The sequence below is a fragment of the Amblyomma americanum genome, chromosome 1 (assembly GCF_052857255.1).
Source record: "Amblyomma americanum isolate KBUSLIRL-KWMA chromosome 1, ASM5285725v1, whole genome shotgun sequence".
Taxonomy (NCBI): Eukaryota; Metazoa; Arthropoda; class Arachnida; order Ixodida; family Ixodidae; genus Amblyomma; species Amblyomma americanum.
In genome coordinates, this window is record NC_135497.1 from 379,553,280 (window position 1) to 379,571,521 (window position 18,242).

The 18,242-nt window shown below is 46.3% G+C and overlaps 1 protein-coding gene across 1 annotated transcript; it reads left to right on the forward strand.

Annotated features, from left to right (window-relative positions):
- The first annotated feature begins 16,239 nt into the window (after positions 1-16,239).
- On the forward strand, positions 16,240-17,106 carry LOC144122431 (uncharacterized). The gene has a single exon (XM_077655804.1). The coding sequence runs from the start codon at positions 16,240-16,242 to the stop codon at positions 17,104-17,106; it is 867 nt and encodes a 288-aa protein (XP_077511930.1).
- Positions 17,107-18,242: the final 1,136 nt, after the last annotated feature.

Genomic DNA, 18,242 nt, shown 5'->3' on the forward strand with positions numbered 1-18,242 from the left:
TGAGATATGCGCGCGGCTTTCAGGCGTTGTTGGGACTTGGCTGCTTTCCCACCGGTGGTGCGCCCCGCAGCAGAAATGACGAGGAGATCGAGAGGCTGAGGGAGAAACAGCAAAACAAGTACATTTTACATCATTTACAACATTGAAGGGTTGCAAACAAATTGAAGGCTGAGAAGACAGCTCAGGGATATGCTTCTAGATGAAAGTATTGGGCGCTTAAGCATCTCTCGATGTCTTCCCGCCTGTTCCGCCCAATCAAAGGGACTTCATCCTGGGCGCCGTCTTTGTGTGGAGTCAACAACGGTCACTGGCTAGTTTCTCCAGCTTAGCGATGTCTGGCATTCATTTGCGGAGCTCCTCGTCTTCCTCTCGTCTTGTAAGAAGATAATTCTCCCGTGTGTGTCCTTTTCTCTGTGACCTCCTCAACGAGAAGTGGGTGCGAAGTTAACCAAACGCAGCTGACTTTTGTTAATCAGGAGCAGATGGCTGCACAGGAAGCCGACTAGGGTGGTCTTCTGGCTTGGTCCAAGGGCCTTGTAAAAGCACGAACACACTGGCGAAAAACCACGCGCAGCGCGCCGGCAGCTGCAAGGCGCTCTCCGGGAACCTGCCGCGCAGCGAATGGGTCGAGAAGCCCATTTCGGCGGCCTGCCGCGGAGCGGGGAGACCAATGAGGGGCGCCCGGCTTAGTCACGTGGGGAGCGTCTGTGCCGCCACCTCTTGGCTCGTGATAGAGTTACATGCGAGCGGCCGCGGCGGAACCGCCCGCGCTCCTGCAGAATCACGGACTTCGACCGGTTTGGCATGGAGCAGACTTGGCCGCAACTAAATTTCAGAAATTAAATCATTTTCTCTGTAATTAGAAGTGTAATCTGTTACTTTTCCGGGCTGGTAATTTAGTAATGTAATGAGTTATTGTAAAACCGTAATTTCAGGCAAAAGTAATTACTAGTGAAATTGCTTTTTCTGAATGACAAGTCCATGCGGTTTCTCGTATCGGCCTCGCTTTGGCCTGGCGTTTGCGGGGTCGCGCTTCTAGGAAGCAAGAGGAACGCGCCACCGGCAACAGCCAGCACTCGCCTGCAGCGAACCGACGCACGCGGGCTAGAGGCGATAGGCATCAGCATTGCCTTTGGTGAAGAACCTGTACGAGTGCTATTTCAGCACTGAGTATGGTCGTACACACAGACGCGCCGCAGGGTCACCTGGAGAGCTCCCTGGCCATGGTGTGCCGTATTGCACCTACGCAGAGACGTACTGCGAGTGCTAGAGCGAGCACTTCCCTCTAGATGGCTTTACATATATATATATATATATATATATATATATATTACGAGCGTAGGTTGCGTTGGCTCCGCAGAATAAAGATTTAAGAGAAGTGCCCACTTCTCTTAAATCTATATATATATATATATATATATATATATATATATATATATATATATATATATATATATATATATATATATATATATATCATGTCGCCACACTGACATGGTCTCAATTGACATCTAACAAGCCTGGTTTAGTTTTCGGGAAATCTACCTTGTGTGGCCGCATCTGAAGCCCTACCTTTACCTCAAGGGCAACACAGGCAACAGCGTCCACGCGACACGCAATTTATATCCGCCAACATGGCTCTAGAACGATTCAATTGAACAGCAGAATTCTCAGCTTGTCTGCGCTCCGGTGCATTTCCAGTACGATGAGCGTGCATACAAGCAGTCGGTGCACTCAAGAGGCTTACGTGGACGAGAAATTCTTCCAAATCAAGAGGGCGGGATCATATTCCGCAGTGAACATTGAACTCCTGATTCAAGAATGATGCGAGCAATTAAACATGTTTCGCGATTAAGTTGACCTCGTCTATTTCAGCGAAGCGGCTGTTTAATGGATTATGGCCACCTTTCATCAGAGAAGGGCAAAATTTCCGACGCCAATTTTGAAGGCCAGTAGTGTTGCAAAAAAATTTGAATATTGAGCAGGAAGTAAGAACAATGCGCCTAAACTAAAAAAGTAAGTTAAATGTAATTTTCGTTACTTTGGGAAGCAAAACTTTGGAATATAATGTCAATACTTTGGGACAGCAGTAATTTTTATTGTAATTTCAATACATTTCAGAGATTTCCATAAAAGTAATTGTTAATATATTTCAATAACTTTTCAACCATAATTTTGCCATGTATGGCATGGACAAAGCTTTGAGGGGCGGCGCTTTCCTGGGTACACCTAGCTGCCGGTATGTCCGTCCATTTCACAGCGGAGGTTCTGCGGCAGCTGCGTGCCGCGTGTTTTGAAGCGACAGCTTCACAATGCGGCCTAAAGCCAAGGTCGCCGGGCCGAGCCAGAGTCATTAATGCGCATGCGTCGAGCAACAGTTGCGCCGCGCATGACGTCAGAGTTGCGCCGCTGCCAACTCCGCAGACTCGCTGCGCGCATCCGCAGTAGGTACAGGTGCGCTGCGCATGCGTATTTGGGCAACAGATGCGCGTCATTGCTCGGCCACTCATAAATACAGGGTTTGAAGCGCTCGTTCTTCAGATGAACGATGGGTAAAGAAGAATGTCCGCGTGTATACTGCGACCGGGATCAACGGCGACTGCGGGAAGCCACGTCGACGGATCCCGAAGTTGTGGCGCGGTATAAGGCGAGTCGACAGCGAGCCCAAGAAGCCAGAAATGCCAAGCGCGCGGCCCATACGCCGGAACAACGAGAGGAACGGCTCGCCAAGACGCTGTCAAGAAGCGGAGAAACGACAGCGACAAGCCGCGAGCGATGCCACGTCTTCTCCGGGTCGGCTATCGCGTACACACTAGGTTTAACTGGGGCTAAACCATCAGCCGTTTTTCCGTAGTTGTGTTCGTATCTGAACGGCAGTACTCGCGCTGCTGACAGAAGAGTGAAGTGCTGAAGAATAGGAGCAACTCGTCTCCGCGCGAAGCGGCATGCTTTGAGGGATACCTCCTTGGCGGTTCTTCATTTTCGTAGGGTCATTTCCGCTGCATTGGATGCTGCTTAAAGTGATACTGAGGCAGTTTACGTATCTGCTAACCTCCTAGGGTTCATAAGTACAGTAAATGCTGATCATTTCTGTCAAGTTATTTTCCTGATTTTGGCTGAAAGCGTGGCGTCCAAATCTCTCTCGCGCCCGCGCGTGCGCAGAGGAGAACAAAAGCCGAGAGGGAAACCTCGTCCATATCGTCCAACGTGACGTCACGTTGAGGAGCCGGGGATACTTCGAACCGCCCGAGCGAGCTTTCGGCGAGCTTATTTCTTGCGCTGTGCGCGTTGTTACTCGTGTTGCATGCGTTGCGGACGTACAAAATGTTACATTTGAGTTAAAGCACAAAGTTAAACACGAGGTACTGCTCTGCGTTCGGGTGCACAGACAACTAATGCGGTGACTGTGTCGCCGTCTACTGTTTCCCGCAAGTTCAAAAGCTCCCAGCGCAGTAGGTCGCTGCTCTCAAGAGGGAGAATTTCGAGCCGGCCAAAGCAAGCGTACTGTGCTCGAAGCACTTTTGTCAGAGCGGCTGCATTGCAGAGCTTGTCTCCAATGCGATCTATAGGGCTTTCTGCCAAGCAGGCACGTCTGAAACATGACACCGCTCCTTGGATTTTCTCGTGTTTGTGATGCGTGTCAACATCTCCAAGAAGCGCCTCTGCTAAAAGAGGTAAAGGGAGGTAAAGCCTGCTACTTCCGATTGTAATTTCATTGCTTTATGACAGTTCAGCTCCCTTCGTGTGTGCAGGTTTGCGTGAACTGTTGACAGCGATCAGACCTCGGAGAGTGACCCCACGATAGGACGCACAGGCAGCTTGAGCGCGTGGGTGCATTTGCGTGCCTCCTTTTTTTAAAGCAAGGGAACACACTACATTCCTCTGAGCTAATCGTTTCGTGACCCATTAGCGGGACGACTATTTATTTTATTTTTTATTTTAATTTATTTATTTATTACAGATACCTGCAGCGCCCGAAAACATTATTGCAGGGGGGAAACACAATTACTTCTGCTCGTTCGGCCGAAAGTACAGAGGATAGCAACATACAATACATATACAACTACAAAAAATACGAAATTACAACTAATAATAGATGAGGAAAAGCATACACCAAAGGAGAACAACCGCGCTCCATAAAAACAACGATACTAATAAAATGAAAAGACACGCACAAGAGAACTGCACGCCACGTCACACATCAGATAAGAATGCGCGGAATTGACATTCCGTGCAGCACTCAGTGACGTCGGCTGGCAGCCTGTTCCACTCATTGATCGTCCGTGGAAAGTACGAGGTTTTGTAAATATCGGTCCTACATTTAATCTCTCGGATCTTCCACTGATGATCAAGTCGTCTAGCAAAAAAGTGAGGTTGAAGCAGGTACCGGTCTTTTGCAATGCTCAGCTTTCCAAAATAGATGCGATGCATGATTTGCAACCTCAGATGCTTCCTACGGTTAGCTAAAGAGACCCAAAGCAAGGTGTTTTTAAGAGATGAGATACTAGTTGAGAAAGGTGTAATTATTGAACACAAATCTCGCAGCATTATTCTGGACGGACTCGAGCATGTCACATAAGTAAGTAAACTGGGGGCCCCATACAGTGCAGGCTTATTCAAGAATTGGTCGTATGTATGTGAAATACAGGATTGGTATGACATTAGACTGCGCTTTATTAAAATTTCGTTTCAATAAATTAAGCATTTTGCAGCTTTGGATGTAATATACTCAATTTGCCTCGTCCACTTTAGGTTATACGTAAAATAAACACCGAGACACTTATATTCAAGTACTGTTTGCAAGGGAACATTATGTAATGAGTAGCTTGTTTGTAAAGGGGAACTCTTTCGAATAAAAGAGATAAATTTGCATTTTGTAGCGTTCAAAGACATTTGTCGTTTTGAGCACCAGCACTGGATAGAATCCAAGTTTCGCTGAAGTTTTAAAGCATCAGAGGAACTTTTCACAACATGGTAAACGACACAGTCGTCAGCATATAGCCGAGCTTTGCAGGTAAGATCCAAAAACATCGTTGATAAAAATCAGAAAAATAAGGGGTCAAAGAACAGACCCCTGCGGTACACCTGAGGAAACATTCACATAATCTGAGTGCGAACCATTAATCAAAACAAGCTGCATGCGGACCTGAAGATACGAATGGAGCCAATCGATGACAGGGGTGCAGACCAAGACAACTTATGCAATAATAGTAAATGAGGTACAGAGTCAGAGGCTTTCTTAAAATCTAGAAATTGTGAGGTTGAATGGGGAGATAAGTAGGTTCTCCCCACTCAATCGCGGCTGACACGGTTCAAAGCCGCCCGGACCCCACCCCGTGATCGCGTACGCTACCGAGCGCTCGCCGACCACGGCGGGCCTTGCTCTGGGGGAACAAAGGAACGATACATTGGCTGACACAAACAGGCATTTATTGCTACAGAAACAATAACGCCAGCTAGCAACAAGGTACGCTAATGAATCGAGGACGTCCGACTCACCAGCAAGGTTCCGAGCGAATGTTCGCCCGCGCTAGGGCAAGGGATATATCCTCCGAAGGCCGGACGGGACGAGTACGGGAGCCTGTCTCCCTGTCGCTTCCTCGCCCCGCCGGCGAAGAGCGGAGCCGAGGGCGATGCGTCCGCTCGCGCCGATCATCCCAGCCCCAGACCCTCTCCTGCGCGCGGGCTTTGGCAGTCTCGCGCGCAGCGATGCTGGCGCCCTCTCTTGCCAGTTAATGTAACTGACAAGGGATTGCGCTCAGCCTCGAGGTGAGACTGCCGCTGCACGGTGCCTCGCGGGGTAGCAAACTCAGGGGGCTGCAAGGCAGGTCCCCACAAAATACGCCATCTATTCGAGAGCCATGGTCAAAGGAAGAAAACTGATAATTACTAAACTCAAGCAACTGAGTAGTACAGGAACAACCTGACCTAAATCTACGCAGAAGTTCTGTAAAATACTCATGACAGTCAAGGTGTTTTATGACAGCGCTAGATATTATGGGCTTCAACGTTTTACATCGCACACTGGTTAAAGAAATTGGTCGATAATTAACAACGGAGCTTTTTGAACCACTTTTATGCACTGGTACCACATTAGCATTTTTACAGTCATTTGGAAGAGGCGCAGAGATGCTCGGAACAAGATCACTAAGTGATGAAAGATTTCATTTGCGCATGACTTCAAAACAAATTTAGGAACACCATCAGGACCACCGGCAGAAGATGAATTGATATCACTAAGCACATTTAACACACCTTGGTGAGTAAAAACCAATTCAGACATGGTTTCAGTGACAGATTCATGAGTTAACGGAAGTTCTTCGATGTACCTTGGCGCAAAAGCAGACTGACAAAAAGCATTAAAGCAGCATGCCTTATCACCATCCTTAGTAATAACTTCGCCGTCGAGGTTTAAATTCGGCATTCCAACAGGTTCACGTCCGTTCTGTTTCAAAAACGTCCACAATTCCTTGAGATTTTTACGCAGTTCTGATCCCAAATCATTTAAAAAGCTATCATTACGAGCTTCAATTTCAGTTCTTAGTGTACTGCCTAGAGCACGAATCGAATGCAATATTGCAGGGCACCGATTTTTTTCTATGATTCTAGACGGCGATGTTTTTTCCTGATAAGCCGTCTGGTCTGCCGCGTGATCCACGGTTTGTTGCGGCGGCGCTTCCCAGAAAGACATTTGGATGGGATATACTGATCAACTAGGCATTCCCGCTTATTCTTGAAAACTTCCCAAAGGGAACTGCATTCTAAATTCTAAGATTAATAAATTCAGGAAGGAAAGAGGCAAGTTTGTTCACCATTGATGTATAGTCGCCCTTATTAAAAAATAAAACCTTTCGAGGTCGACATCTTATAATTAATTATGGAAAATGCCGAAGATTTGCGACAACACAACTGTGGCCGCTTATTCCTGGTATGATCACAGTTTCACGCACTACTGAAGGCCGGTTGAAGAACAGTAAATCTAACACTAAAGGTGAGCGCTCAGTTTCCCGTGTAGGCTCAGTGACGTACTGATATAGGTCATTAGTAGTAATTAATTCACAACAGGATGAAGACAATGAAGAAAGGTTCGTGCGAAGAGGTCTGTAGTCTACCCATTTGAAATCCGGCGTGTTGAAGTCCTCACCAAAAAGGAAGTCATTTTTTGAGCTGAGTAGAAATTGAGACAGCGATCTGAAAGCGTCAAGGTTGGTAGCGGAAGGAGGACGGTAGACTGAACCAATAGCCAAATTCTTTCCATTGCTTAGGCGAAGGTTGCACCATACTGACTCGCAACCAACTAGGGGCGCTGTTATTAATGAAGAGTTAAAACACTGGTCAACAATTAAAAGGCCCCTCTGCCATGAAAGTGTCGATCGCTACGGTACGCGTAATAACCGGTGGGAAATTTTTCAGAGTTGAGAACGGAATTATGCAGCCACGATTCAGTGCCAATTATAACATGAGGTTTTACAGAGGAAACAAGAGTAGCAAATTCATCATTGTTATATGTGATACTCCAGCATTTCAGGACGAGAGTTATATATTCAAAAATTGATGACGCCAAGGGCGTGGAATGAAAGGTGGGCACGAGCAGCGGAGCGGACAGTTGCCTCTCTTTTTGTCCTTCTCGAAGCTCGACGACTCGGTCATGTTGAAAATTATAGACAAAACACTTTTTGTTGGCAACGAACTTTTAAAATCACAACGTGGAAGGAAAAGCCAGGTCACGTGCGTATTGTGAAAGCCTGAAGCGTGCTTTTGTAACTGCGGGCGTGAAGTATTCGCGTATGGCAAACTTATTGTCCATTAGCTTAGGGCCGCACGATTAGATATCGTCTTTGACTTTATAACTGCAAAATTTATCAACAAACGGTCGATGTTTCCCTTCAGCAAAGCGAGCTATTAGATGAGCCTTGTCGATGCTTTCAGGTGGAACATTTTGGTTAAGATGAGGCGAGAAGAGTTCGCGCACGATTTTTTCAGATTCAGACCAGAGAGAAAGAGAGAGAGAGATAAACATTATTTGGTCCATTAAGTGTTTAGCATTCGGTCTTCGTCTGCATCGACCAACTCTCTGTTGCGGAGTCATTTAGACCTAGAATAAGGAAATTATTCCTGCCGGACCTATTGGAAACATCTTCAAAACAGGCCTTAAGATGGGCAACGTCCCTGGTCAGGGTGTCAACACAACATGATGCGTTTGAATCACCAGCCTTTGCGGCAAGTCGTAAGGAATTCATGTCGGTCTGTAGAGTAGCGATCCTGCCCAGTAAACATTTTAAGGAGGTACTTGTAGCGTCTTGCTGCTATTTAAGCATATGCAGTTCCTGAAGGAACTGCGACTGGCGAAGTTCTAGTCGTTCTATTGCAGCGTAAATGCCATCAATGGCTTCACTATTCGAATTCATCTTCTGTGTTTCAAAACAGGGACCGGGGTTCCTCTCAACATCATCGCATATTAGCTGTAAAATCTGACATAATAGACCACGACCATACTAAGACTTAGCAACGCACATTTCATAACGCAAAACAAGTCGTCGGGGCATGACACCGCAATAATACATCGATTGGAACTACAATAGCATGCCGTGGGAAACCGGTAACTAACCTGGGCGAAAAACAGTGGTAAGCGCATGGCCAAAGCAATGTCGCGCCCCAGCTGGCTGGCTTGAAAATGGCGAATAAACCCTCGGAGATACTGCTGCTTGTGCGTCCTTGTTGCCAGATCAACAGTGAGGTCGAAGCCAAACTGGGCGGCAGATTCGCAGGTGGCACGCTGCAGCTTGTCATCAAGGCATCGACGACAGCAGTCGAGCTGAGGTTGAACTGGACAGGCGCATGCTTGGGCGCTTTATCCAGCGATGATATATACACGAACGGCCAAGAAAAAAGGCCGTGGGACAGGACCTGGGCGAAAAACAGTGGTAAGCACATGGCCGATGCGATATCGCGCCCCCTGAATTTAGCGAGCGTGCGTACCGGCTATTAAAAGAGCCCACTGATGTGTCGGAGACTCGGAGGCCGTGGCGGCTCTGCGAGAAGCTTTCCCGCATGGTATGTGCCTGAGATGCTCTTGGAGCCTCTGTAGAAGTTTTATAGAGGCTCAAGCATATGTTGCGCTCCTCAGCACAGGCGCGACCAGTGCTCGTGGGGCTTTCTGAGCAATGTTCGGTTCGACGCGCCCAAGCAAGCAAGCAAGCCTCGAAGTTGTTGATATGCAGCATTCTTTCCACCCATTGCTGCCCACTAATAACAGCTACGCGATTATAATCAAAACGTTCGTCAGGGGCCTCTCTGATTTCGGCTGCCAATTCAAGAGATAAATGAACGCCAACCAAGTTCTTGCAAGAAAACACGACGTTTCGAAGCCTTACTCGGTTTATTTGTCAAGGTGTTATTGCGGGCGAGTTGCCGCTTTGGTTTTAAAAAGGGAGTGGTTCCGAGGGCGCGATTAATATTTCCCGTCGTCTGCTGAACATGCCTTGACTAAAACAGCCGCCATGTGCGTGGATTTGGCTTGGTCTCCGGCACAATAGTTCCTTCTATGTCTATCCTGTGGTCACATGCCTCGCAGTGCTTAGCCACTACGCTTCGCTCACATTGACGTCACCTTTGTGCTGTTTCATTCTTTTCCTTAAATAACAACGCTGGGCACTCAGAACAAGGTATTTTGCACACATCACCTAGGGCCTTTTCTTTAGAAGCCGCTCTTTCAGGAAAGGCAAGAGGCATCCGATAGTGGTAAATGGCTTGAGTATTGTTCGCACAGCTTATTTTCCGAGAGTAAAAGCCGAATTTCAACTAACGCCTTTTAAGCGTGGAATTCATAAGCATCTCTCCCGCCTTTGTATGCTTTTGCTAGGCGTAGAATTTTTTTGGTTGCGTCTTTTTGATTTCAGACTATGCGTGGAATGAGCGAACTGGGGTATCCTTTTGTCTGGACGTCACCGAAAAAATAGACGCCATAATCTCTTTTACAACACCGAGGAAAGCTGCTATCTGCACGGAACGCAGCGCCGGACCGATTTCGGCAGAATCTCCGGTCGTCAATGTGACGTCATAACCTCTTGACCAATGAGAGAAGGCGGCGCGAAGCACGGTGTGCCCCGCGGCGCCGGCCGCATATTTCTGCTGAAAAAGAGAACTCGCGCTTGTTTCTGCTAAGTATGGGCTCGATATTCGACTACGCAGCATGAAAAACTGTAGAACGCCCCTGCAAGCCCGATTTTCACAAAAAACGCTTCAGTGTCCCTTTACAGGCATGCTGAAACGGTTACCGAATTGAAAGGATGTTCGCTAACTGAAATAATCTTCTGGACAATAAGTAACGCTATAGTTTTTTCCGGAATTTATGCTCCAGTAGCAGCTTCGATGATGATGATGATGGATTTTTATGGCGCAAGGGCAGCTATGGCCAAAGAGCGCCATGTCACAAGGTATTTTTTTTTTCTCAAGGTGGGGTCAGAGACCCATTTCCCAGGCATTTCACCCTAAATAAGCCGAGCACCAGACCAGGGGAAAGCTTGTACCCATTATATCACCGGTGGGTACCCGGCGGCACTGGGGATCGAACCCCGCACCTCCCGCATACGAGGCGGATGCTCAACCACTTGGCCACCGCTGCGGTAGCAGTAGGTTCGAAATGCTCGATTATATATATATATATATATATATATATATATATATATATATATATATATATATATATATATATATATATATATATATATATATATATATATATAATCACCAAAAATTGAAGAAACATAACAGGATTTAATTCACGACGTTTTGGCTGAAGGACCAGCCTTTTTCGAGTGTAGTACAGCGTTTGAAACACGCAGTTTTTACAGAGCGTGCGCGAGGTACAAAGTTTACAAGTTTACAGCAAAGCACGAGTTCAAAACACTAGGGGAGGGGGGGGGGAGAGAAGAGACCAGGAAGAACATTTTTTTGAACAAAGGAAGAGAGAGAATCGGTGACAATCTAAGAAGGCGTCTCCTAACCTGAATGCAGGTGTTCCCAAGGGGCCGAAATTTTTTTTTAATAACAAAAAGAATAAAAAGATTAAGATAATAAAAATATAAGAAAGGGGGAGATTCTTTCCCACCACCTCAGAGCTGCCTTGGAAAGGCCCTCGAGGTGTCGCTCCTCTCAGCATTTTGGTGACACGCGTGAAGGGCTCGACCCCTGTACAAGGAGAAAGCTACGTTCCAGAGAAACTGGTAGAGGGGGGGCGGGGGTGAGGGGAGTAAAGAGGAATGCAAACAAGGCCTCTAATAAAGAAAAAAAAACGAAAAAAGAAAGAAAGTAGTGAAAAAAGGAAAGAAGAGCCACTGTACAAGGCTTGGTAATAGTATTCATTCAGAGAAGGGTGGTGGCAACACGAGAGAATACAAAATAGGACATTAAAAAAAAGGGGGGTGATTCTTTTCCAACACCTCGGGCTGCCTTGGAAAGGCGTGAAGGGCGCAGTTTGGTGACAAGCGTGAAGGGCTTGACCCCTGTGCATGCAGAAGACAACATTCCAGAGGAACTGTTCGGGGGGAAGGGAGGGGGGTAAAGAGGAATGTCAACGAGGCTTCTAAAAAAAGAAGAGAAAAAAAAGAAACAAAAACACAAAGACAAAAAAAATAAGAAAAAGAAAGAAAATCAAGGGAAAAAAGGAAAGAAGAGCCATTGTACAAGACTTGGAAATATCCATTCAGACAGTGGTTGTGGCACCACGAGAGAAATCAAATAATACAAGTTCCTAATCAATCCTTAGAAGGGCACTCCGTACACACGCATACATACAGACAAAAGACGAGGCTAACAATAAATCCAACACCAGAAACGAACTGCAATGAGTCGGAAGTACAATCTACCGCAAGACAAATGACCATTCAGAGTAAACAATGTAATGGTCACCACGGCAGTTCATCAATGTATGAAGCGAAGACCGACATGACAGCAAAAAAATGAGGGGGGATAACAGCAAATAGGTGACAATATAATACAATGCGCGACAATACAAGATTAGAATAATAATAAAAAGGGGAAAGAAAATAGCAGTAAATGTGGGACAATGCAAGTGAAAACAATGGGGACAATGCAAGTGAAAAAAGGAAAACACATCGGAAGCTATGCTTGTTATGCATGCTGCCGCCCGTTCTATGAGTCTGGGATAATTATTTGGGATAGTCTGGGATAATTATTATTCTAGAAGTCTGGGATAACTATTTGTTACATCTATTGAGTGTGTAAGCATGATAGCCGGCCTACTGTTTTGTTAATGCCGCTCGAGACTGTGTTAAATTTGATAATCAGGTACGATTCACAGCTCTCGCGGTCATAATTTGAGTTGAACCCCGATTGGAGTACAATAGTTGTAAAGTTATCGAATGGGTTCCCAAGGTTGTTGATGTGTTTTGAAAGTGGGAGATTTGGCTGCGTCCGCACATGTGATCTGTGGTTGTTGATGCGAATTCTGAACGGTGTAACTGTTGGCCCTACGTACTGAGCTTTACAGGTGCCACATTTCAGGAGGTAGACAACATTAGCGCTGTCGCATGAAAAGTTACCTTTTATCTTAAATGAAAAAAATGACGCTGTGCTTTTAGCACTGGTTGTTGTCATCATCGGACAGAGTTTGCACCTAGGTTTATTGCATGGCACGGATCCTCTGAAGCTACGGTTGCCGATTGTAGACGATGTTATCATATCCCGCATGTTCCTTGCGCGCCTATACACAACACGTGGGGGATCAGGGATAACTTCTTTCATCTTATCACTCTGTTGAAGGATGTTGTGGTGTTTTTTAAGAATTGTGCTAACATTGGGAATTGAAGCCGAATGTGTAAGGACCAGATTGACTTGATAGTCCGGGCGTGGCTGCTTTTTGCCATTTATGAGTTCGCGCCGGTCATGCTTTGAAGCTTTCTTGACTGAATCGTCGATGACTGACAATGGGTGCCTCTGTCGTGCTAGGTCGACACGAAGTTGCTCGCAGTTTGATTCAAAGTCGCCTTCTTTAGAGCAAATCCTACGGAAACGTAGGTACTGACTGTAAGCGATGGATGTTTTACAATGCCGAGTGTGACTGCTCTGATAGTGTAGGTACTGGTGACGGCCGGTGGGTTTTCTGTAGACTGTTGTCTCAAGTTTGTTCTTCGTGATGGTCACCTGGACGTCAAGAAAATTCAATGTCGAGGCTGAATGCGACGAGGAAAACGAGATGTTAGGATGAGTGCTGTTCAAATCTGAAATAAACTTAGTGAGTTTTTCTTCACCATGTGTCCAGACCATAAATATGTCATCGATGAATCTTCTGTAAAATATTGGTTTAAAAGGAAAGTTGTTGAGGAATTTCGTCTCAAGCACAGCCATGAATATATTAGCGTAATTTGGTCCAATTTTGGTTCCCATTGACGTTCCACCTAATTGCACGTAGTGCTGGCCATTAAACTCGAAGTTATTTAACTCAAGAATCAGTTTTAACATCTGTGCAAGTGTGCTGCCGTCAACCGGTTGTTTAGATTCTAAGTGCTCATAAGCATAGACGACTGCGTTGATGCCATCAGCATGCGGTATATTGGTGTACAGTGAAGCGACATCCAGGGTCGCTGGTAGGGAATCATCTGGAATGACTAAGTGGATTCCCTGGAATGACTAGGTGTATATATATATATATATATATATATATATCGGCCGCTACCCCGTCTCTGCGCGACAACGGTGGGAGGAGCGTCGGCAAAGAAAAGAAGAAAGAAAGTAGCGAAGCGAAAATTACGTCATCTTCTGTATGCAGGGCCCGCTTTACACTTCCGCTCTATAGTTTTGGTTGGTTTTCCTGCCGTCGTGATCTATTTCGGTGCTCATTTCCTTGCAGTTGCGAGCAGGTTTTCAGCTGTAACTGCACAAAAGCTGCCGAGTAGTTTATCTCGAATGCTTTATGAGTACCATGCCGTCCTTCTGTTCGGGGTACGAGTGCTCAAACACGAGCGGACGCGATTACGCTATTTACCATCGGTTGCCCACCGAAAGGAGACTGGCAACTCAGTGGACGGTTGCTGTCAAGCATGGTCTGTTCGCACCATTTTCGGGGCATGGACTATTTCCAGAGTTTATCGCTCATGTGCGACATGGGCATATCAGTGAAGTAGTCCGCACTGCTCAAGCCCGGCGCCGTCCCTTCTGTCTTCGCACGCAACTCCAATGCGCGTCACCACCATCACGACAATCTTTTGCCAAAAGAAGAATACTAGAGGTAGGTGTACAAATTCACCTAAACGTGCGAAAAAAAAAGGGGGGGGGGGGGAGTTGCTGCCTGAAAAGTAGTTCCGCTTGCCGCGTTGACATTCCCGTCGCGAAGTACGAAAACGTGCAAGGGTGTGCGCGCTCTGCGGAGGCTTTGAGTGCGAGTGGCGACGCTATGCGTCGGGTAGTTGTTATGGGATATCGTATTCACCCGAGTTTCTCTCGGCGGAAGTCAACGAGACAGAAAGAAGCACAGAGGGGAGCGACAGCGAGAAAGGAAATGGGAGAGCTATGCATGCTATTTACAGAGTAGAAAAAGGAAACCGATATGCGCTACTCGCGCGCGATTGAACACGCATTGTCGGAAATATGACTGCGCGCATGTGATCACTGTGCATATATACACAGAATAAAAATACTGCGTGCAAATAGTGCCCTGTCATTAATTATTCGCGCACGCGGCACGCCGCAGAAACGGCCGGGGAATGGCGGGGGATGATGGTGTTACCGTTACATTTTCGTCGTATCCCTGACTGATAGTATTTCTTCATGCCAAACGTGAAGCGCCGAGCACGGCATAAGGCCGACACAAGCATCGTGATCGTGGTACACAGAGAAGGATTGCGGATAGCGTGAAGAACGAACAAGCCCGACTCTCCACTCTTCACCGCTGACTGTTAGTGCCGCGTCACGACAAGCTTCGACTTCGGAGGCCATTACCGCTCGTGCATACTGGTTGTCCATATGCGGTGTAGGGCGCAGTATCTACTGAATTGAGCTGTCGGCCGCAAACTTAAATAGCGCACGAAAGCTGCTTGCGCGAAATCATGACTGGACTGGCTTAGCTCACTTATCATTTTCACTCAGCACTGTTAGCTTAAAAGAACGTCTTGGTGGGCAAGTTGGTAACTGTACATCTTTGGTTACAGGCGCGAAAACAGACACAAGGCAGAAAGACGGGACGGAGCGCCACTCGCAACTGATTTATTTGAAGGCAACATGGACAAATATATACCATCTTACACGCAAGGAATACTATCATCTTCAAAATTTATATGATAAGCAACGAGAGAAAAAGTTGTTCTCAGCCTGATGCAAAGATATGGACGTGGCGCTGACGCACATGCTTCCTTTCCTTTCAATGCAAAAAGCTTCTATTAATTCCCTGGCTTTTGTATCTTTACTTTTTGATAGAATTCGCGCACCGAAAAAACGTGGCTCACAAGTGCCTGACGGGCAGGGCCTTACATGCTGAGGCATATTTGGACATCTTTTGCTTGCTCAACGTTTCTTTCGTGTTCCCTGATTCGCTCGTTAATGCAGGGGCCAGGTTGCCCTATATGGGAGCGGCCGCACGAGAGGGGGAAGGACCATCACTGCCAGGCTTCCTGGAGGCGGCACTGCTGCCGCTAGACAGCTATAAAACCGTGGTTCACCTGGTTCACCTTCGCAGTCGGCGGCAACCTTTTGCTGCGAACTGACTGCAATCTTTGTGTACGACAGGTAACTGCTTCCGACGACCACCTGATACCATTAATCTGCGCATATCGTGGAAGAACTGGACAGCTCGGCGCAGCAAATCAGTCCACTTCGGGACAGCGTGACCGGAAGGACCATCACTGCCAGGCTTCCTGGAGGCGGCACTGCTGCCGCTAGACAGCTATAAAACCGTGGTTCACCTGGTTCACCTTCGCAGTCGGCGGCAACCTTTTGCTGCGAACTGACTGCAATCTTTGTGTACGACAGGTGAGCATTGCTGAAAACTCATCACTAGCCTTTTGTCTCGTTATGCCGCCGACTGCAACCTGTGCAATTTGTACCTTGTCATATTGTGTGCTTTGCTACGCCTGCTAATATTATTCTCGACTGTTCAAAATGGCACGTTGTGGGGTTTGTAATGAGGCTCTACCTACAGATGGAAAACGAATTGTTTGCTGCGAATGTAGCATTGGGCACCATCTCGGTGACTGCTCCGGTCTTTCCGAGAATACATTTACATCCATGGGACCAGGAAAACGTGAAAAATGGCGATGTCGCGTGTGTCGCGGGGAGTCACTTCCCGTGAAACCCAATGATAAGCCAACTGAAGAACCATCGGACGTTTTTAAAAAAGTGGCTGCGTTGGAAGAAAAATTGATGGTTGTTTCTGAACTGAAGATAAGCATAGATAGCCTCCTGGCTCTGCGGGCACAGCTCGATAAGCTTGTCATGACAATTCAAGGCCTGCAAATGACAGTTACTGAGGTTCAAACATCAGTAGAATTCTTTGCATCCAAATACGACACGCTCCTTGCGACTTGCAACGATGCCGTGCAGGCAACAAAGACGCTTGAGCAAAAGGTTGCATTTCTAGAAGGGACTATTGATGAACAGGCTTCGATGATTGACCGAATTCAGTGGGAACTCAATGAAAGTGAACAGTACAGCCGTCTGTCCAATCTAGAGATAAGCGGACTGCCAGTTCAGCCACAGGAAGACCTGCGGGCTGAAGTTGCGCAGATGGCTGAAACACTTGAAGTGCGTGACTTCAACCAATCTGAGATAGCCTCCTTGCACCGTCTATCATCGAGACAAGGGAAGATTCCGGTCGTATTGGTCAGGTTTTCGTCCCCGAGCCTACGGGAGAAATGGCTGCAGGTAAAAAGCAAACTTAGAACGCTAAATGAGTCCCACAAGCTCTCCTCAGTTTTCGTCAATGAAAACTTGACCCGTATGAACAGTGAGCTGTTCTGGAAAGCTCGAATCCGAGGAAAGGAAAAATCTTTCAAATTTGTCTGGGTCAAGAATGGCAAAGTTTTCGCCAGAAAAGAAGTGGGGGCTTCCGTTATCAAAATCGCGTCTCTTTCAGACATTGACAAAATGACGTAGGGAAATTCACTATTACTGCTATGGCTTCTTTTTCAAGTTTTGACGTCTGTTTCCAATCGTTCCATCCAGTTTCATTGAGTTCTCTTACAATTCTTCACATTAACATTAGAAGTATTCGAAAACATTGGAATCAATTTCTGGTAATCGCACAAGACCTTTACCAAGTAGTAGACGTATTTGCTTTCACAGAGGTAAATATTGCTGACCATATTACCTGCACGTTCAAGCTTCCGGGTTATACGGAGCATTTCCTTACCCGCCAAATGGGTAAGGGTGGAGGAATTGCTGTTTTCTTCAAGGATTCTTTATCGGTTTCCAATATCAATATCTCCATCAACGCTGCAGAGGCAATGGGATTTGAAATTTCGTACAGCAACATTTCGAGTCATCTCCTTATCATATACCGACCACCGTCTGGAAACGTGGCTAATTTTATCACAGCATTGCATGACGTTTGTAAGCAAAGGTTTAGCCATGGTAACCTATGCATAATGGGTGACTTGAATATTGATCTGTTAAAACCTGAGAAAGCATCTGCGCAAAACTACCTAAATGCCCTTGCGGATCATGGTATAGAAACACTACTTTCAGATCCTACTAGAGAAGAGATCGTAAATAACAGTTTGTGTAAAACTTGCATAGACCACGTTAACGTACGCGCGTCGGACTTGTCTTATGTTATGGCAGCTGTCATTCGAAAGAAATTAGCGGATCATTACTTTACACTATGCCACCTTGCTAAGGTCGATTCTGCACAGAAACCTAATGATAGCAGGTGTGTTATGACTTTACTAGATCGAAAACTATTTGACAGTAAGGTGTCATCCTTCGACTGGAACTCATGTATATCACGAAATAACAAAGATACCGCCTACGATAACTTTGTTTTGGTTCTTAAAAATTTAAAAGAATCCTGCAAAAAAAGTATCATTGTCAAAAAACGAAATAATAAATGCTTCCGGCTTACAGCTGACATTCTCGCAGCCATTAGATGCAAAGAAGCGCTGTGGTCAAAATGTCGCGCTTCACCAAAAAATGCAAACTTACGAAATGAATTTCGGGCTGCTAGGAACAAAGTAACCGCTCTTCTTCGGTCCTCTAAAAGGCGTTACAATGCTAGCCAGTTTCGCAGTTGC

What these genes read in the sequence shown, in the direction of transcription:
- LOC144122431 (XM_077655804.1), top strand. Translation starts at nt 16,240, where the DNA reads ATGGGACCAGGAAAACGTGAAAAATGGCGATGTCGCGTGTGTCGCGGG.